At 46.2% G+C, this 20,063-nt stretch overlaps 2 protein-coding genes across 4 annotated transcripts in view; both read left to right on the top strand.

Annotated features, from left to right (window-relative positions):
- Positions 1 to 16,825, top strand: part of LOC129857093 (SHC-transforming protein 1-like) — a 29,417-nt gene extending 12,592 nt beyond the window's left edge. The window contains exons 2-13 of one of the 2 annotated variants that reach the window (XM_055925022.1): positions 4,152 to 4,316; positions 4,602 to 4,672; positions 5,510 to 5,573; positions 6,316 to 6,435; positions 6,670 to 6,723; positions 10,005 to 10,056; positions 10,733 to 10,859; positions 10,933 to 11,083; positions 11,334 to 11,391; positions 12,529 to 12,648; positions 12,934 to 13,178; positions 13,348 to 16,825. In XM_055925022.1, coding sequence (XP_055780997.1) covers positions 4,155 to 4,316; positions 4,602 to 4,672; positions 5,510 to 5,573; positions 6,316 to 6,435; positions 6,670 to 6,723; positions 10,005 to 10,056; positions 10,733 to 10,859; positions 10,933 to 11,083; positions 11,334 to 11,391; positions 12,529 to 12,648; positions 12,934 to 13,178; positions 13,348 to 13,476 — 1,353 coding nt within the window. In that variant the 5' untranslated portion in view covers positions 4,152 to 4,154 and the 3' untranslated portion in view covers positions 13,477 to 16,825. Of the gene's footprint in view, positions 1 to 2,047; positions 4,317 to 4,601; positions 4,673 to 5,509; positions 5,574 to 6,315; positions 6,436 to 6,669; positions 6,724 to 10,004; positions 10,057 to 10,732; positions 10,860 to 10,932; positions 11,084 to 11,333; positions 11,392 to 12,528; positions 12,649 to 12,933; positions 13,179 to 13,347 lie in introns of those variants that run through there. The other variant, XM_055925021.1, reaches the window with a different exon arrangement.
- A 1,358-nt stretch (positions 16,826 to 18,183) lies between these two features.
- LOC129856661 (lens epithelial cell protein LEP503-like) lies at positions 18,184 to 19,822 on the top strand. Of its 2 annotated transcripts, XR_008759792.1 has the most exons (3): positions 18,184 to 19,189; positions 19,276 to 19,306; positions 19,525 to 19,822. XR_008759792.1 is itself a non-coding variant. In XM_055924402.1 (2 exons), exon 1 carries the CDS (start codon positions 18,961 to 18,963, stop codon positions 19,150 to 19,152), a length of 192 nt encoding a protein of 63 aa, XP_055780377.1. In that variant the 5' UTR covers positions 18,184 to 18,960; the 3' UTR covers positions 19,153 to 19,189; positions 19,276 to 19,822. The 2 variants fall into 2 exon arrangements, 1 of the variants encoding a protein (XP_055780377.1); XM_055924402.1 differs by having other exon boundaries at positions 19,276 to 19,822.
- Positions 19,823 to 20,063: the final 241 nt, after the last annotated feature.

Below are 20,063 nucleotides of genomic sequence, written 5' to 3'. Positions count from 1 at the left end.
GAGTGAGAGAGGGAGTGAGAGACGGAGTGAGAGAGGGAGTGAGAGAGAGAGGGAGTGAGAGAGGGAGTGAGAGAGGGAGTGAGAGAGGGAGTGAGAGAGGGAGTGAGAGAGGGAGTGAGAGAGGGAGTGAGAGAGGGAGTGAGAGAGGGAGTGAGAGAGGGAGTGAGAGTGAGAGAGGGAGTGAGTGAGAGTGAGAGAGGGAGTGAGAGAGGGAGTGAGAGAGGGAGTGAGAGTGAGAGAGGGAGTGAGTGAGAGTGAGAGAGGGAGTGAGAGAGGGAGTGAGTGAGAGTGAGAGAGGGAGTGAGTGAGAGAGGGAGTGAGGGAGTGAGGGAGGGAGGGAGTGAGAGAGGGAGGGAGGGAGTGAGAGAGGGAGTGAGAGAGGGAGGGAGGAAGGAAGAGAGGGAGTGAGGGAGGGAGGGAGTGAGGAAGAGGGAGAGAGTATAGAGAAGGAAGAGTTAAATTACTTAGGACTACTGTCCAGCAGCCTTGGAACCTGAAAAACAAAGCTGCTCACAGGAGAGAAAGAGGAATAAAGAGAGAGAGGAATAAAAAGCAGGAGGGATAAAGAGAGAGAGGAATAAAAAGCAGGAGGGATAAAGAGAGAGAGGAATGAAAAGCAGGAGGGATAAAGAGAGAGAGGAATAAAAAGCAGGAGGAATAAAGAGAGAGAGGAATAAAAAGCAGGAGGGAATAAAGCGAGAGAGGAATAAAAAGCAGGAGGGTTAAAAGAGAGAGAGGAATAAAAAGCAGGAGGGTTAAAAGAGAGAGAGGAATAAAAAGCAGGAGGGTTAAAAGAGAGAGAGGAATAAAAAGCAGGAGGGTTAAAAGAGAGAGAGGAATAAAAAGCAGGAGGGTTAAAAGAGAGAGAGGAATAAAAAGCAGGAGGGTTAAAAGAGAGAGAGGAATAAAAAGCAGGAGGGTTAAAAGAGAGAGAGGAATAAAAAGCAGGAGGGTTAAAAGAGAGAGAGGAATAAAAAGCAGGAGGGTTAAAAGAGAGAGAGGAATAAAAAGCAGGAGGGATAAAGAGAGAGAGGAATAAAAAGCAGGAGGGGTAAAGAGAGAGGAATAAAAAGCAGGAGGGGTAAAGAGAGAGGAATAAAAACAAGAGGGATAAAGAGAGAGAGGAATAAAAACAAGAGGGATAAAGAGAGAGAGGAATAAAAACAAGAGGGATAAAGAGAGAGAGGAATAAAAACAAGAGGGATAAAGAGAGAGAGGAATAAAAACAAGAGGGATAAAGAGAGAGAGGAATAAAAACAAGAGGGATAAAGAGAGAGAGGAATAAAAACAAGAGGGATAAAGAGAGAGAGGAATAAAAACAAGAGGGATAAAGAGAGAGAGGAATAAAAACAAGGGGGATAAAGAGAGAGAGGAATAAAAACAAGAGGGATAAAGAGAGAGAGGAATAAAAACAAGAGGGATAAAGAGAGAGAGGAATAAAAACAAGAGGGATAAAGAGAGAGAGGAATAAAAACAAGAGGGATAAAGAGAGAGAGGAATAAAAACAAGAGGGATAAAGAGAGAGAGGAATAAAAACAAGAGGGATAAAGAGAGAGAGGAATAAAAAGCAGGAGGGTTAAAAGAGAGAGAGGAATAAAAAGCAGGAGGGTTAAAAGAGAGAGAGGAATAAAAAGCAGGAGGGTTAAAAGAGAGAGAGGAATAAAAAGCAGGAGGGTTAAAAGAGAGAGAGGAATAAAAAGCAGGAGGGATAAAGAGAGAGAGGAATAAAAAGCAGGAGGGGTAAAGAGAGAGGAATAAAAAGCAGGAGGGGTAAAGAGAGAGGAATAAAAACAAGAGGGATAAAGAGAGAGAGGAATAAAAACAAGAGGGATAAAGAGAGAGAGGAATAAAAACAAGAGGGATAAAGAGAGAGAGGAATAAAAACAAGAGGGATAAAGAGAGAGAGGAATAAAAACAAGAGGGATAAAGAGAGAGAGGAATAAAAACAAGAGGGATAAAGAGAGAGAGGAATAAAAACAAGAGGGATAAAGAGAGAGAGGAATAAAAACAAGAGGGATAAAGAGAGAGAGGAATAAAAACAAGGGGGATAAAGAGAGAGAGGAATAAAAACAAGAGGGATAAAGAGAGAGAGGAATAAAAACAAGAGGGATAAAGAGAGAGAGGAATAAAAACAAGAGGGATAAAGAGAGAGAGGAATAAAAACAAGAGGGATAAAGAGAGAGAGGAATAAAAACAAGAGGGATAAAGAGAGAGAGGAATAAAAACAAGAGGGATAAAGAGAGAGAGGAATAAAAACAAGAGGGATAAAGAGAGAGAGGAATAAAAACAAGAGGGATAAAGAGAGAGGGATAAAGAGAGAGGGATAAAGAGAGAGGGATAAAGAGAGAGGGATAAAGAGAGAGGGATAAAGAGAGAGGGATAAAGAGAGAGGGATAAAGAGAGAGGGATAAAGAGAGAGGGATAAAGAGAGAGGGATAAAGAGAGAGAGGGATAAAGAGAGAGAGGGATAAAGAGAGAGAGGGATAAAGAGAGAGAGGGATAAAGAGAGAGAGGGATAAAGAGAGAGAGGGATAAAGAGAGAGAGGGATAAAGAGAGAGAGGAATAAAGAGAGAGAGGAATAAAGAGAGAGAGGAATAAAGAGAGAGAGGAATAAAGAGAGAGAGGAATAAAGAGAGAGGAGTAAAACAGGAGGGATAAAGAGAGAGAGGAATAAAAAGTAGGAGGGATAAGAGAGATTTTCCCTGCCAGAATTGGTGTCTGGCCATAGATCAGGGGGTCTTAACAGAACTTTGCTTTATTAAGCTCTGCAGATAATCTAACTCTGTTGCATCGACCCGTCACTGCTGTGTCTTGGCAGTGTGTGTGTGTGTGTGTGTGTGTGTGTGTGTGTGTGTGTGTGTGTGTGTGTGTGTGTGTGTGTGTGTGTGTGTGTGTGTGTGTGTGTCCCTTCTGATCTACTCGTTGGCAGCTGATAGGGTTTTTATGAGCCCATGTCAGGCAAGAGAGGCTAGTGAGCTACTGCCCCGACAGACACGCTGAAACGCGCACACACACACCACAGACTCACACACTCTGTGCCATTTACAGGCAGTAGAGTGGGTTTCTACTCCAACACGTGCGAACACACACAGACACATGAGGGTAGGCCCCTTGATGCAGTCACTCATACCACCTGAGTGTCTGTGTCAATAGACAATCACATTCTGAGGTTGTATGTGGAATCTCCATGGTGCTCAAAGATGAACAACTGGACTTAAGTGCCATGCTACATTAGTTGACATGCTGATGTGCTCAAACAGCAGTTTTCAGAACAGCTGCTGCATACTTGATCACAAAAATCCTTTTGGATTCTGTCTATTGGAAAGTGGCATTCATTTCTGTGGATTGAAAGTCATAAAATGGTGTAAGACTGACAGCGTAGACACCAAACAACTCTGAGTATCACTCCATCAGTGTACTGGGTTAGACTCTTAGAGAGTGATCCCCTCTGATCTTCAATCGCTCCTCTTGCTGCTCTCCTCTGTCTTGTAGATGAAGGTGTTTCTTGCGCAGTGTCTGCCGCACTGCCTGACAATGACGGGAGGAAATAAAACAGGGCGGACGGACAGACAACGGTCACTGAGAGGGAAAGAAAGACGAGCGTGTTTTTGAGTGAGAGACTGATAATACAGAGAAAGAGAGAATGAACCACCGTTGTTGTTCAGACTGAATCACACCAGAGAGTGTGGACTTGTTAGAGAAACACTGAAATAACATTGAACATCTCAGATCCATGATGGAGCTGGTCCCTAAAACTAAGTACACTCACTTCCGGAGTGAATCTCTCAGTTCGAATGACGATATCAACTCCAACCCTTTCTCCCTCCCCCCTTCCACCCCCGCAACCCCCCTCACCCCTCCTGGGCTACCCTCCTCCCTCTCCTCCTCCTCTCTCACCCCCATCCTCCCCCCTTCCTCCCCCCGCCGGGCCGAGAACAGCCCCACCACGCTCTGTTCCTTCTTCCCCAGGATGGGAGCCCTTCGCCTGGGTGTCTCTGCTACTCTACTCTCAGGCCTCAAGGTCTCCAGCAGGCCTCAGCGGGCTCAAGCCCCCTTGGGGTCTTCAGGGGGTAATAGTTCCAGCTCTCCCACTCCTCATCCCCCTCCTTGTCTAACAGCCCCCTCTCCCCCCCATCGCCCCCCTCTGCAGGATATGAACCGGCTGGGTGGGGCGTCCAGGAGGGCGCGGGTGGAGGGGGGGCAGCTGGGGGGAGATGAGTGGACGCGCCACGGCTCCTTCGTCAACAAGCCCACCAGAGGATGGCTACACTCAGACCACGTGGTCAGCACCACTGGGGTTGCCTACTCAGTACGGGTAAGAGTTGGTTGTTCTGTCTGTTTTTCAGTTTGTAGGATGTATATCTGTCAATTTTTCTGTTGCTCTCTCAAAATGATCTATTCTCTTGTCTGTCCATCTTTCCGTCTGTCTCTATCTGTTTCCATCTGCCCCTCCGGTCAGTGTGTGTGTTCTGGAGGAAATGGAATCCTAGTTCATATGAGTTCCTTTCCTGTTTCCTGTGTAGTGTATGGGCTGTGTGGAGAGGAGTGCTGTAGGAAGTGGCATCCCTGTTCATATGTGTCTCCTCTCTTTCCTGTGTAGTATATGGGCTGTGTGGAGGTGCTACAGTCTATGAGGGCACTGGACTTCAACACCAGAACTCAGGTCACCAGGTGAGAACCTCCAATTGTTCAGGGGATAGTTCACCCAATTACAAAATGTCATATTGGTTTCGTTACCCAAAATCCCCCGGAAGTATCTAAAATTGATTGTGAAGCTCAACAAAGTCACTTATAGATGATTTGAACATGATGCGCAGAAAAATGCTAATATCGGTACCATGACTTGAATGGGATTTGTGCAACAATTGCTAAAACGTTAGCATTTGGAAAACTAAACCAAGGTATGGGTTGCTGTCATACCTTGTCCTTAGACTGCTTACAGGGTAAGGAAACCAATGTGTTATTTTGTCATTTGGGTGAACTATCCCTTTAAGCTGTTGTTTAGGGCTAATTATCAAGTTACTGCATGCAGATGTACTGTGGTTAGGTAGTACAAAACAGAGCCATGTAGTTAGAGCTAAGTGCTGTATAGGGCTCTGGTTCAAAACATTGCAAATCACAAAATGTACTCTTACTAGCTACCTCCTTTTCACATAAAAATGCATTGTTTATCTCCAGTTCATATCCCCCAGTTCTCTTTTTTTCCCTGTTCTATTTTGGTCCCTAGCTGCTACCCATTTAGTGTTGGCCAATCTGAAAGGACTGTATCGCTTTAACAGTATTGTGTGTGTGCCTACCGCCCTCACAATCTCTAAATTAGCATCTTCTGGAATCGTGGTGGTTTCCTTCTGGTTTCTATAGTGATGTTTGTATCCATGGTGAGGATGAGTGTGATTGTCAGGATGATCAAGTCTGTGTCACATGTTGCCAGATTTCATCTAATCTGCTGCACAGTGAAATCCGCACAAGTGTGTTACAGAGAGATTCTCACACGTGTTGTTGTTTCAGAGAGGCTATCTCAGTGGTGTGTGAGGCAGTGCCTGGAGCCAAAGGAGCCCAACGCAAGAGAAAGGTACACCAATACACACACACACACACACACACACACACACAGAGTATTATTTATTTATGTGTTAAGTGGAGGACTGTAGTCAGGGCGTTGTTGGATCTGGATTTAGCTGGATTGTCCACTCTGGTCAGTGGTACTTCCAGGTAATTACCTCTCTCTCTCTCTTTCTCTCTCACTGTCTCTCTCTCACACATGTACACACTGTCCCTTGTATGAGGGAGACTTGTGACTAAGTTGTGTGTGCCGAGACTAAGCCAACTCCAACTGGGCCGGGCCCAGCCCGTCTTTATGGGGAGGGGGGCATTCCTGTAAAACTTAAAGCATCCACCCAAACACTACATAAAACAGCTATATACACAACAGACTGGTTTGGCTAAAGCATGTCTGGCCCTGGGAGACTGTGGACTGTGTGGGACTTGACTAGACAAGCTTACGTTTGTGTTGACCATATGAACCATTGAACAGAGCAGAGTCAGACAGGATCACTGGCAGCCTGCAGCTGTTCTTCTATATACACACACACACGGCTCAGACATGCTTCTCCCTCTCTATTGCCTTCACATACACATTCTTCTCTGTATATTGTACAGTACGTTTACTATGCTCTGTTATCTTCTTTTAGATTAGCTTCTGTTTAATCTTCCTTATTGGTGAAATCTTTCTTTCCCTGTTGGCCTTCTGTTTAACATGAATGGTTAATAAAGAGCTTTTAAAAGTTCTCTCCCTCCCTCCCCTCCCCCTCCAGCCGTCGTCTCGCTGTATGACGTCCATTCTGGGGAAACGTAACCTGCAGTTTGCTGGGATGACCATCAGCCTGACGGTCTCTACCAGCAGCCTCAACCTGCTGGCCTCCGACTGCAAACAGGTGACACACACACACGCACACTCGACATGGATCCTGAAAGAGTGTTTGTTGTTATTGATCTATCTGGGTTTGTTATTGCAGACTGTTACATAGTGTTAATTACATCATCCAGTCAGTTAGGTATTTAGTATACACTATATCTAACTGTCAACTGCTGCTGAATGGAGAAACATGATCTCTCTCTCTCTCTCTCTCTCTACCTGCTCAAATCCCTCTCTCTCTCTCTTTTCACAGATAATTGCAAATCATCACATGCAGTCCATCTCTTTCGCTTCTGGAGGAGACCCAGTGAGTCATACAGCCCTCTCCCTCGCTCACCTCACTATCCATCCTCTATCCCCACTCTATTCATTGCTCTGCCTCTGTCCACCCATCTACTCCTCTATGCCTCTCTCTCCCTGCTTCACTCTGTCCACCCATCTACTCCTCTATGCCTCTCTCTCCCTGCTTCACTCTGTCCACCCATCTACTCCTCTATGCCTCTCTCCCTGCTTCACTCTGTCCACCCATCTACTCCTCTCTCTCTCCCTGCTTCACTCTGTCCACCCATCTACTCCTCTCTCTCTCTCTCTCTCTCCCTGCTTCACTCTGTCCACCCATCTACTCCTCTCTCTCTCTCTCTCTCTCTCTCTCTCTCTCTCTCTCTCTCTCTCTCTCTCTCTCTCTCTCTCTCTCTCTCTCTCTCTCTCTCTCTCTCTCTCTCTCTCTCTCTCTCTCTCTCTCTCTCCTCTCTCTCTCTCTCTCTCTCTCTCTCTCTCTCTCTCTCTCTCTCTCTCTCTCTCTCTCTCTCTCTCTCTCTCTCTCTCTCTCTCTCTCTCTCTCTCTCTCTCTCTCTCTCTCTCTCTCTCTCTCTCTCTCTCTCTCTCTCTCTCTCTCTCTCTCTCTCTCTCTCTCTCTCTCTCTCTCCTCTCTCTCTCTCCTCTCTCTCTCTCTCTCTCTCTCTCTCTCTCTCTCTCTCTCTCTCTCTCTCTCTCTCTCTCTCTCTCTCTCTCTCTCTCTCTCTCTCTCTCTCTCTCTCCTCTCTCTCTCTCTCTCTCTCTCTCTCTCTCTCTCTCTCTCTCCCTGCTTCACTCTGTCTACTCCTCTATCCCTGTCACGCTGCCTCTCCGTCTTGCTCCATCTATCTTTCTTTACCTCTATCCATCTCTCTCTGTATTCCATAGCTCCTTTCCTCTTTTCCTCCCTCCTTTGTCTTCATCCACGTCAGTGGAACTCCCTACCTCTCTTCCTCAGACATGTATTCTTTCTCTTCCAACTCTTCTTCCTCCTCCCCTCTTCCTCCTCTCTAGATCATTGTGTGTTAATAGCTCCTCCTCCTCCTCTCTTCCTCCTCTCTAAATCATTGTGTGTTAATAGCTCTTCCTCCTCTATCCCTCCTCTCTAGATCATTGTGTGTTAATAGCTCTTCCTCCTCCTCCGAAATTCCTCCTCTAGATCATTGTGTGTTAATAGCTCTTCCTCCTCCTTCTCTCTAGATCATTGTGTGTTAATAGCTCTTCCTCCTCTCTAGATCATTGTGTGTTAATAGCTCTTCCTCCTCCTTCTCTCTAGATCATTGTGTGTTAATAGCTCTTCCTCCTCCTCCTCTATCCCTCCTCTCTAGATCATTGTGTGTTAATAGCTCTTCCTCCTCCTCCTTCTCTCTAAATCATTGTGTGTTAATAGCTCTTCCTCCTCCTCCTCCTCTATCCCTCCTCTCTAGATCATTGTGTGTTAATAGCTCTTCCTCCTCCTCCGAAATTCCTCCTCTAGATCATTGTGTGTTAATAGCTCTTCCTCCTCCTCCTCCTCTATCCCTCCTCTCTAGATCATTGTGTGTTAATAGCTCTTCCTCCTCCTCCGAAATTCCTCCTCTAGATCATTGTGTGTTAATAGCTCCTCCTCCTCCTCCTCCTCTCTAGATCATTGTGTGTTAATAGCTCTTCCTCCTCCTTCTCTCTAGATCATTGTGTGTTAATAGCTCCTCCTCCTCCTCCTCCTTCTCTCTAGATCATTATGTGTTAATAGCTCCTCCTCCTCCTCCTCTCTAGATCATTGTGTGTTAATAGCTCCTCCTCCTCCTCCTCTCTAGATCATTATGTGTTAATAGCTCCTCCTCCTCCTTCTCTCTAGATCATTGTGTGTTAATAGCTCCTCCTCCTCCTCCTCTCTAGATCATTGTGTGTTAATAGCTCCTCCTCCTCCTCCTTCTCTCTAGATCATTATGTGTTAATAGCTCTTCCTCCTCCTCCTCCTCTCTAGATCATTGTGTGTTAATAGCTCCTCCTCCTCCTCCTTCTCTCTAGATCATTATGTGTTAATAGCTCCTCCTCCTCCTCCTCCTCCTCTCTAGATCATTGTGTGTTAATAGCTCCTCCTCCTCCTTCTCTCTAGATCATTGTGTGTTAATAGCTCCTCCTCCTCCTCCTTCTCTCTAGATCATTATGTGTTAATAGCTCCTCCTCCTCCTCCTCCTCCTCTCTAGATCATTGTGTGTTAATAGCTCCTCCTCCTCCTCCTTCTCTCTAGATCATTGTGTGTTAATAGCTCCTCCTCCTCCTTCTCTCTAGATCATTGTGTGTTAATAGCTCCTCCTCCTCCTCCTCCTCTCTAGATCATTGTGTGTTAATAGCTCCTCCTCCTCCTCCTTCTCTCTAGATCATTATGTGTTAATAGCTCTTCCTCCTCCTCCTCCTCTCTAGATCATTGTGTGTTAATAGCTCCTCCTCCTCCTTCTCTCTAGATCATTGTGTGTTAATAGCTCCTCCTCCTCCTTCTCTCTAGATCATTGTGTGTTAATAGCTCCTCCTCCTCCTCCTTCTCTCTAGATCATTATGTGTTAATAGCTCCTCCTCCTCCTCCTCCTCCTCTCTAGATCATTGTGTGTTAATAGCTCCTCCTCCTCCTCCTCCTCCTCTCTAGATCATTGTGTGTTAATAGCTCTTCCTCCTCCTCCTCCTCTATCCCTCCTCTCTAGATCATTGTGTGTTAATAGCTCCTCCTCCTCCTCCTCCTCCTCCTCTCTAGATCATTGTGTGTTAATAGCTCCTCCTCCTCCTCCTCCTCTCTAGATCATTGTGTGTTAATAGCTCTTCATCCTCCTCCTCTCTAGATCATTATGTGTTAATAGCTCTTCCTCCTCCTCCTCCTCTATCCCTCCTCTCTAGATCATTATGTGTTAATAGCTCCTCCTCCTCCTCTCTAGATCATTGTGTGTTAATAGCTCCTCCTCCTCCTCCTCCTCTCTAGATCATTGTGTGTTAATAGCTCCTCCTCCTCCTCCTCCTCCTCCTCTCTAGATCATTGTGTGTTAATAGCTCTTCATCCTCCTCCTCTCTAGATCATTGTGTGTTAATAGCTCTTCCTCCTCCTCCTCTCTAGATCATTGTGTGTTAATAGCTCTTCCTCCTCCTCTCTAGATCATTGTGTGTTAATAGCTCTTCCGACTAAACGTCTTTGCTTCCTTCTCTCTTCCAACTCACCCACTCTCCCCTTTTCTCCTTACCCTCCTCTTCATATTTCCTTCTCATTTACCCCTCCCACCCTCTCTTCCTCCTCCCCATCCCCCTCTTCTCTTCTCTCTCCCTCAGGACACAGCAGAGTATGTAGCATACGTGGCCAAAGACCCAGTCAACCAGAGAGGTGAGACTCAATGTCATTCCTCCAATAGATTTATCCAGCAGCACATCCAGTCCTTGTTCAGTACCTTACATCAATGTCATCCCTCCAATAGATTTATCCAGCAGCACACCCAGTCCTTGTTCAGTACCTTACATCAATGTCATCCCTCCAATAGATTTATCCAGCAGCACATCCAGTCCTTGTTCAGTACCTTACATCAATGTCATCCCTCCAATAGATTTATCCAGCAGCACATCCAGTCCTTGTTCAGTACCTTACATCAATGTCATCCCTCCAATAGATTTATCCAGCAGCACATCCAGTCCTTGTTCAGTACCTTACATCAATGTCATCCCTCCACTTTGTTGCTTTTATGTATTTGTTTTGTTGCTTTTTGTGCTGTTGCTCTGTCTGCGTGCTCACTGCTCATTGATTGGCTGTATTGTTATTGTAATTGTTTTTAATAACCTGCCCAGGGACTGCAGTTGAAAATTAGCCAGCTGGCTAAAACCGGCACTTTTACTGAAACATTGATTCATGTGCACTGTCCATGTAAAAATAAACACAAAGTCAGTATATTTATCCAGCAGCACATCCAATCCCTTTTCAGTACCTTTCTTTGGACAGCGAGGCAGTGCCAATATTCTGTTTCCTTACCTCTGTTGTTTACCCTCCTCTCTGCTTCCTTTCTGTCCAGCATGTCATATCCTGGAGTGTTCGGAGGGCTTGGCCCAGGAAGTCATCAGTACGATAGGGCAGGCCTTCGAACTGCGCTTCAAACAGTACCTGAAGAACCCCCCCAAACTGGTCACCCCCCATGACAGGTGTGTGTGTGTGTGTGTGTGTGTGTGTGTGTGTTTCTCACTCCTGAGTTCTGACTCCTCTCCCCTTTCTCAGGATGGCTCCGTTTGACGGTTCAGCGTGGGAGGAAGAGGAAGATGAGGGAGCACCACCCCCTGCAGATGTTCCGTACTACAATAACTTCCCCGGGAAACAACCTCCTCCTGGGGGACTGGTGGACATGAGGGCCCGCCCTGGGGCTACGCTGGTGAGATGTATATACACACACATCAATTGTATTGAATCCAGGCTGCAGCTCCAGGGGAGAGAGAGCATTTCAGTATGTAGGCTAATCATCTGACCCAGTCTCACCCTCACATCACAGCAGGCCTTAGTCTTCCACTCTCTCTGGCGCTCTCCTTATTCACCTCACAGTGTGTGTGTGTCTCGTCAGTTGGTCCGTGTAATGTATGTTTTTCCATCTGTATCTTAATTGCTTCTGGTGTGTGTGTTTTCAGCCCTATGGACAGCCGGGTCAGAATGATATTCACAAGCAGCCGCTTCCCCCTCTACCAAGTGAGTCATCTCTCACACTCACACTCACACTCACACTCACACTCAGCTAAAGGATATGAGGTGACGCATAATACAATGACTTGCAGTGAGAGAATGACACGGACACAGTGAGAGGAAATGAGTCAGATTGACCCTGTGTGTGTTACTCTAGGACAGTGGGTGTTGCTCTAGGACAGTGTGCGTTGCTCTAGGGCAGTGTGCGTTGCTCTAGGGCAGTGTGCGTTGCTCTAGGGCAGTGTGCGTTGCTCTAGGGCAGTGTGCGTTGCTCTAGGGCAGTGTGTGTCAACTGGTCTCTGTGTTCCCATAAGGGTGTCGTGACGTGAATACCATTAATGCGATGACAATTATTTAATCAAGTCAATTTACTACGTTTAAATGATTATGTGATTAAATTAATGATGTAACAATTAACTCATTAGCAATCTTGGGGCACCACAGAAAAAGTTTGTTTAATGAGTTACCATTTCTCCGAATTCACTGAAGAATATCAGAATATACCTTTATCATATTAGTCATACATGAATTATTATTACCTCATATCAGTCTCATTCTGAACGTCGTTGACTTAAATCTGCACCAACCCTAATCTGCATGATGATTCAGCGATACACAAATTGGCTTAACTATTTATTTACTAACTAACTAAATAATCACACAGAATGACATAAACACACACAGGATAGATTATGCGTTGATTACTAACATAACGCAATGAAAAGTCCCTAGTGGACTAACCCGATATGACGGCTGGTTACACAGTGAAAGGACTGGGGAAAGAAAGAGCGGGAGAAGGAGAGACAAAGGAATTCAACTATCGTACATGCAGTTGAATAATTATACGTTCATTGTAAATATGGATATTTAGCACCCTAACACCTGCTCATTCAGATTTTGAAATGCAATGTACATATTTACGCTTGTATGTCTTTGTCGACTCGCTCTGCTGAAATCGCCCGATCCTTCTGTGACTAATAGTTAAACAGAAAGTCTCTGGTTGTGTAAGTCTCTGGTTGTCCACTAGAGGTCACCATGTCCTTAGTAGTTGTAGTAGGTTTCATCTAAATCCATCTCCTCCCACTTCCCAGGTGATACCGACAGACAGTTATGTGATTAAACTCCTCTGATTGGTTGTTTCAGTAGGAGCAAAGGAGGGAGGGCGGGACCTGTGTGATGACCCCTCATACGTCAATGTGGATAAACCCCGCCCCACAACAGCTGCAGCCAATGGCAACGCTCACAGAGATGCGTTCGACATGAGTGAGTCCCAGTTGGCCCTATCAGCTAGAGTCTGTGTACAATACATCGACTGGCCCTGCAGTCTGTAGCAGTCACTATCAGTCATCTCAGATAAGACTAATTAGAATGGTTATCAGCTATATTGCAGTAATTACACTACAGTAGAAGTCATTAGTTTATTCATTTGGGTTTGGACATAGGGGAAATTAGAATATTGGTATCCTGAATGTATCAAGAATGAATCTGGTCTGGTCGTATGGTCTCACAACGTCTCTCTCGCTCTGCCCTCTCTCCTTCTCCTCTCAGAGCCGTTTGATGATTCCCTGGGTGTATCAGGTCTGGGGGTCTCAGCGGCGCCCCCTCTGGTGGAACAGCTGCAGTGCGAGGCCTGGTTCCACGGCAGCCTGAGTCGCAGGCAGGCTGAGAGACTGCTGACCCGTGATGGAGACTTCCTGGTCCGAGAGTCAGGCACCACCCCTGGACAGTACGTCCTCACTGGACAACAGGGGGGTCAGCCCAAACACCTACTACTGGTCGACCCAGAGGGAGTGGTGAGTTGCAGGGAGAGGTGTCTGAGTTAGAGCGAGCCATCCGACCCCTTCCCACTTATCAGCTGTGACGTGCTATGTTTTGTTGACCCTTTCTCTATCTCTGTGTGTGTGTGTGTGTGTGTGTGTGTGTGTGTGTGTGTGTGTGTGTGTGTGTTGTCCTACTCCTCAGGTACGTACCAAAGACCACCACTTTGAGAGTGTGAGCCACCTGATCAGTTACCACATGGACAACAGACTGCCCATCGTATCAGCAGGCAGTGAGGTGTGTCTGCAACAACCAGTGGAGCACAGGGCCTGAACACACACACAAATACAGCAATGCAACACACACTCTCAGAAACACTACACACATAAGCAGTGCTGACAACATTAAGGAAAGCCAAAAAAACACCTCTGTCACTCTTTCTGCCAAAATCATTTGTTCTCTGCTTTTCCTCACACCCTCCTCTCCTCCTGGACGACTCACTGTTACCTCCGTGATCCCTCCTTCTGTTCATCCTTCTGTCATCGAGGTCCACTCCCTCCATCCCTCCAAAGAACGTGGGAGTAACACCTAGGAACACTTTATTTTCCTTCTCATTGGGACAGAAATTAATACAATTTAGTAAAAAACGGAGCATTATTAATTAAATCATGCCATAGAATAATTCAGAAATGATACAATCATAGTAAAGGAGGACTATGGACCTTGGAGGGGAGGAGTGAAACGTAGAGAGAGGGGTGGGGGGGAGAGGTCTTGATCCAGACATGGCAGAGGAAACAGTTTCTCTCACCGTCACAGAAGCACTCCAAAGACTTGTCTGATGATTGGACTCATCAGAGAGCTCGGACATGGACCCTCTAATCAAATATCAGTGGAACACATGAATAACCAAACATGACTGAGATCAGGCCTCCTGTTAATATGCATAGACGTTTTTGTGTCCACACCAATCAGGGCCCTCGCTCACCCTCAAGCCACTCCCATTAAAATACTTTTCATCTTTGACCATTGACCCCCTGAGTGATACCTGGTGATGTCACGGAGGACGTCTCTGTATGCAAAAAGGGGGTTGCTATGCCAACAACCATTGTCTCCGTCTGTCCAAATATGGACACGGTTTCTTTCCGGCCTCCGAAGGTGGAGTTTGATAAAAGGATGTGATTCATGCCCATCCGACATCCGCCTGTCTGTCTGCAATGGACTGGTCTCCCTGTCTGTCTGCATGGGACTGGTCTCCCTGTCTGTCTACAATGGACTGGTCTCCCTGTCTGTCTGCAATGGACTGGTCTCCCTGTCTGTCTGCAATGGACTGGTCTCCCTGTCTGTCTGCAATGGACTGGTCTCCCTGTCTGTCTGCAATGGACTGGTCTCCCTGTCTGTCTGCAATGGACTGGTCTCCCTGTCTGTCTGCATGGGACTGGTCTCCCTGTCTGTCTACAATGGACTGTTCTCCCTGTCTGTCTACAATGGACTGTTCTCCCTGTCTGTCTGCATGGGACTGGTCTTACCTTTCTGCTCTGATCATGACATAGAAAGTGGACTTGGTTGGACTGGGGCAGCAGAAACCATGGAGATGACTCATACACCAACATATACAGTGTGTTAGTCTGTATCTGTCATGTGTACCTTCATTGGGAGTATAGTGTCTTTACATAGAGAGGGATGGAGAGAAGACTGGGAAGGGGCAGGGGGGAGGTTCCACATCTAGAGATGTCATCAGACTTAGACACGATGTCATCTGAAAGAGCTCAAAACCAATTCTACGACGATGTCACAGTCAACCCAAATGCGGCTGTCACAATTTAATCGGTGCTGTGTTGGAATCGTAGTTCGGATTAATGCCAATATTTTCTTGCTTTTCAATGGATTTGTTGTTAATATCTGTTTGCCTTGACAATCTATGGCCATGTCTCTGTCTGGACGGGTGGGGGGTGGAGAGGTTGGTGGGCATACTGGATGAAGTGTGTTTTAATGCCGAAAACATTCGATCCAGAGCATTCACAGCATAGATTTTCTCTCCTCTCCAAATGTGCTGCAACACTTGGTCAGGAGATTAGCTTTTAGCATTAGCATTAGCGTTAGCATTAGTGTGTGATGTGTTTCTTCTCAGCTGACTGCAGGGAAAACTGTTATCAGCACTGTTCACAACGGAGTCTGGGAGTTTCTTGAACGTTGGTCAGACGTTGGACTTTGACGTGTTGTTTTCCTTGGAATTAGAAGATAGTAGAGGGAGAGAAAGTGGAGGAATCATCCTCTCCCTCCTTCTCTTCATGATATTTTTTGTATCTTTTACTCGTGCCTTGTTTCTTCGATGCAGTCACCTCCCTCCAGTGCAGTCTGTCACCTAATGTACTGTGCTTATTGTACAGTCAGTTGATGTACCTAATCCAAATGTAGTGGACCGTTGGATTCTGTCACATGGTCTCTCAGGCCATCAAAGACTCTGAAAAAAGGACACTGACTCTCACCACCCAGGTCCAGTGATGGCAATCTGCTCCTCTATTGCACATTTGTTCTTACTTCCTGTTGTCACTTGTTGTTGTCACGGTTGCTCGATGTTGCAGCTCTCATTGGAGGGATTTCTACTCCACCTGTAAATAACATCAGATCTAATTGATCGGTTTGAGTTCTTTGTTCTGAAATGAAAGTCTTTATTGTTTAGATGTTATTAATAACATGGGTGGGACAGAAATTTCACATGTAATACCCACAGAATACTTTTCTCTCTGAATCAAAGTCATTTTGATTCTAGCCAATGAACCATGTCCAGGTTTTTGAGGGAGGCTGAAACCAAACTGTAAACGTGGAAGTGAAAAGTAAACTGGGATCTGCCACCTGCTGTTCAAAATATTTATGTCTCATCAGGAGGGTTGCAAAATCCCCTGGCTTTCCAGAAATCCTGGTTGGAGGATTCATGGAATTCCTGTTTATTCGCTCAAGTAATTCTAGGATTATTTTAACCAGGATTTCTGGGAAACCGGGGAATTTGGGGAAAGTTATCTGAATTCTGCAACTCTAGTCATGAGAAAGGGCTCTCTGAGCCTGGACAGGTAACTGTTTTATTCATCTTTCTCATCGTGCTTCTGTGTGTGTGTGTTGTGAGAGAGGATGTGTGGATGATCAGAGTTTATGGTTGGGAGTGTAGGGGGTTGTGTAGTTCTTACATGGTGGCACATGTGCTCTGTGTGAGGCCTTTGCTTCATTCTGTCACAAACACACAGGAGGGACAGCTGTGTTAGACACCGACTGTTTAAGTGACTATAGGTCCTGGATAGGCAACAAGGAAACTAGTATACAAGCCCCAAGGTGTGTGTGTAAAAGGAATAATCTATCCTCTACATCATTTGTGAAGCATTCTAGCGTTGTCATTGTTCATCACAGTTGCCTTTGTTGCATGGAAATCATTTTTTACAGTTTCTATATTGTTGTTGTTTTGATGTACTTTTTGATTTGAGTTTTGAAAGCCAAAGGGTTATTTTCAATTAGCCTTCACAAATATTGATTTTAAATTTGTACTTTTTACAGTTCTGTTGTAATACTCTTGTTCTTTTGGGGGAAAATACATCTGTTTACATCTGTATCTGAAATCACAGATTGCATATAAATGCATATATCATGACTCTTTCTTGGTGAGTTTGGCTTTAAAATGCAGTTTCTGGATTTACTCTTTGGTCTCCTGTGATGTTTTCTTAAATGTTGATTCATAACTATTAAATAGAACATATCCCCTTTACTTACTTATTTATTCTGCTAAATACAGGTGAAGACTATATATTGTTTTAATTGAAGTTCTACACTTCGAGGAGACGACCAAGGAGATTATGAGAGGACAGGACAAGGAAAGAGACAGGATCGGGCAGGAAGACGTTACTTGAGTTACCACAGGGAGAGCATGAGGCTTGTTGAGTTACTACAGGGGGAGGACGAGGCTTGTTGAGTTACCACAGGGGGGAGGGGGAGGCTTGTTGAGTTACCACAGGGGGGGGGGGGGGGGGGGCTTGTTGAGTTACCACAGGGGGAGGCTTGTTGAGTTACCACAGGGGGAGGCTTGTTGAGTTACCACAGGGGGAGGCTTGTTGAGTTACCACAGGGGGAGGCTTGTTGAGTTACCACAGGGGGAGGCTTGTTGAGTTACCACAGGGGGAGGCTTGTTGAGTTACCACAGGGGGAGGCTTGTTGAGTTACCACAGGGGGAGGCTTGTTGAGTTACCACAGGGGGAGGCTTGTTGAGTTACCACAGGGGGAGGCTTGTTGAGTTACCACAGGGGGAGGCTTGTTGAGTTACCACAGGGGGAGGCTTGTTGAGTTACCACAGGGGGAGGCTTGTTGAGTTACCACAGGGGGAGGCTTGTTGAGTTACCACAGGGGGAGGCTTGTTGAGTTACCACAGGGGGAGGCTTGTTGAGTTACCACAGGGGGAGGCTTGTTGAGTTACCACAGGGGGAGGCTTGTTGAGTTACCACAGGGGGAGGCTTGTTGAATTACCACAGGGGGGAGGGGGAGGCTAGTTGAATTACCACAGGGGGGAGGGGGAGGCTAGTTGAATTACCACAGGGGGGAGGGGGAGGCTAGTTGAATTACCACAGGGGGGGGGAGAGGCTTGTTGAGTTACCACAGGGGGGAGGCTTGTTGAGTTACCACAGGGGGGAGGCTTGTTGAGTTACCACAGGGGGGAGGCTTGTTGAGTTACCACAGGGGGAGGCTTGTTGAGTTACCACAGGGGGGAGGCTTGTTGAGTTACCACAGGGGGGAGGCTTGTTGAGTTACCACAGGGGGGAGGCTTGTTGAGTTACCACAGGGGGGAGGCTTGTTGAGTTACCACAGGGGGGAGGCTTGTTGAGTTACCACAGGGGGAGGACGAGGCTTGTTGAGTTACCACAGGGGGAGGACGAGGCTTGTTGAGTTACCACAGGGGGAGGACGAGGCTTGTTGAGTTACCACAGGGGGAGGACGAGGCTTGTTGAGTTACCACAGGGGGAGGGGGAGGCTTGTTGAATTACCACAGGGGGGAGGGGGAGGCTAGTTGTGCCTCTACATTAAGTGCCAAGGTGTACAGTAGGGTCTAGGGTTAGAGAATGTGTATTGGTGCAGGGTCCATGTCAGCAAATGTTGTATATTCAGACCTCTGGTGAGAACATGTCCTATAGCTGTCATTCACAGAATAATTTCAACCTGGACGATGACCACCACGCAGTCATCCAACAATATAGAAATCAGAATAGTGAGGCTTACTTATTTCAACCTGTTCAGAACACAAAACACAGATTACCAGAAGAGAGAAACAATAGGCTGTCACACAGTCCTGGACAAAGAGAGGAGGAATATTGTGCGCTTTTACAGTAGAGCTGCATTGAGCAGGTGATACTGGAACTATCCTGAGGGGTGTACTGTAGGTGTGGTGGATAGATTATGCTTTACATAGAGAGAGACGGAGAGCACCGAGCTAGTCTGTTCCAGACTGGCAAAAACCCTAGAGATGCAGAGAGAGGGGTGGTGGGGTGCAGAACACACCCAGAGCCAGTGAACAGAATGTTTCACAACCAGGGGTGACTGGTGTGTCTGTGTTCCAGAGTGTAGAAGAATAGAATAGAGAAAGATCAGGAGCTGAGCGAACACCCCCTGGTGTTGGTAGTGTTGATGTCACTATAGGAGGAGCTCTCTGTCCACTCACACCCAGTCCAACCCTGGTCTTCTCCTCTTCCTTTCCTCCTCTACTCCTCTGGGATTGACCTGACCCCTATTCCTCTCATCTCCCATTTCTATAATTTCTTCCTCTTGTCCTCCGTGTGGAACAGAGCCATGCACCCCCAGCGTCCTCTCCCCCAGGCCATGCCCTCCTCCCTCGGGCAGAACCTGCGTGACATGGCCATGGGCCTAGGCAGAGGGAAGAACTTCCTTGGTGGGAACATGGCCTATGGCTTCATCCAGTCCCTCAAGGAGTGCTTCTACTTCGTACTCTGCTGCTGGTGCATCAAGGAGATACTGGACTGACTGACTGAGACACTACGAGAGGGAGAGGGGCACGAGGGTGAGGTTCTCTTTCCTGCATCTCTCTCTGGATGTATTTCTCTCTTCCTCCTTTTCACTCTTTATCCTCTGTTTTTCTCTCACCAGCTAAGATGTTAAACACAGCGTGTGAAGCGGTGTAAGTATGAGTCTTGTCATTACATACATTAGATACTGTACATAGTTTGACTCCAAAATATAAGATGTTTGCCAAACTGTTTACTGACAACATAATTTCCTTTCAGCTACGGTACATGTTAGCTGTAAAATATTCTACCAAATATGTAGGACTGTGTAGTATGTTATGGTTTACATGTTGTACTATATGGCCCTGGTGTGTGGATTTGCTCCTCTTAGTGCCCATGATGCAGTTCTGTATTCCTGTCTGGAGACTTGAGAAACTGATGTGCTGCCTGGTGTATCAGAGGATTTCTGTTATTCTCTGATCCCGAGTCAGTCGGTCTGGAAACCTGCAGTGTGTGTGTGTGAAGAATCGTCTTAACACCAATCAGCTGATCCTAGACCTGTGGAGAAACCAAACCTGTGAGGCAATGGACATGGATTTTGATGCTGCTTAGGTCACATTTAATTCCAAGTTTTATTAATTTCTGTACAGTCTTAATATGCAAGGAATAAAAATGAATGTAATATCTGATTTTGTTTGTGCCAACCAGAGTCAGGTGATGTGTGTGTGTGAGAAACAAAAAAGTAGAGCCTGACATCTGCCAATGTCATCATAGTGTCAGGTGGCACCACTCAACATCGGAAATGCATTGCGTATGGTATATTTTGCATACCCACTCGTATCACCTGCATGTGTCAATCAATCTGAAAGTGTGCACATTGTGCGACACGAGAGAGCGATTATCATTGGCGAGATGGGCAAGGAGGGGTGG

This window comes from Salvelinus fontinalis, chromosome 6 (assembly GCF_029448725.1).
Source record: "Salvelinus fontinalis isolate EN_2023a chromosome 6, ASM2944872v1, whole genome shotgun sequence".
Taxonomy (NCBI): Eukaryota; Metazoa; Chordata; class Actinopteri; order Salmoniformes; family Salmonidae; genus Salvelinus; species Salvelinus fontinalis.
This window is presented reverse-complemented; position numbering and strand designations above follow the sequence as displayed.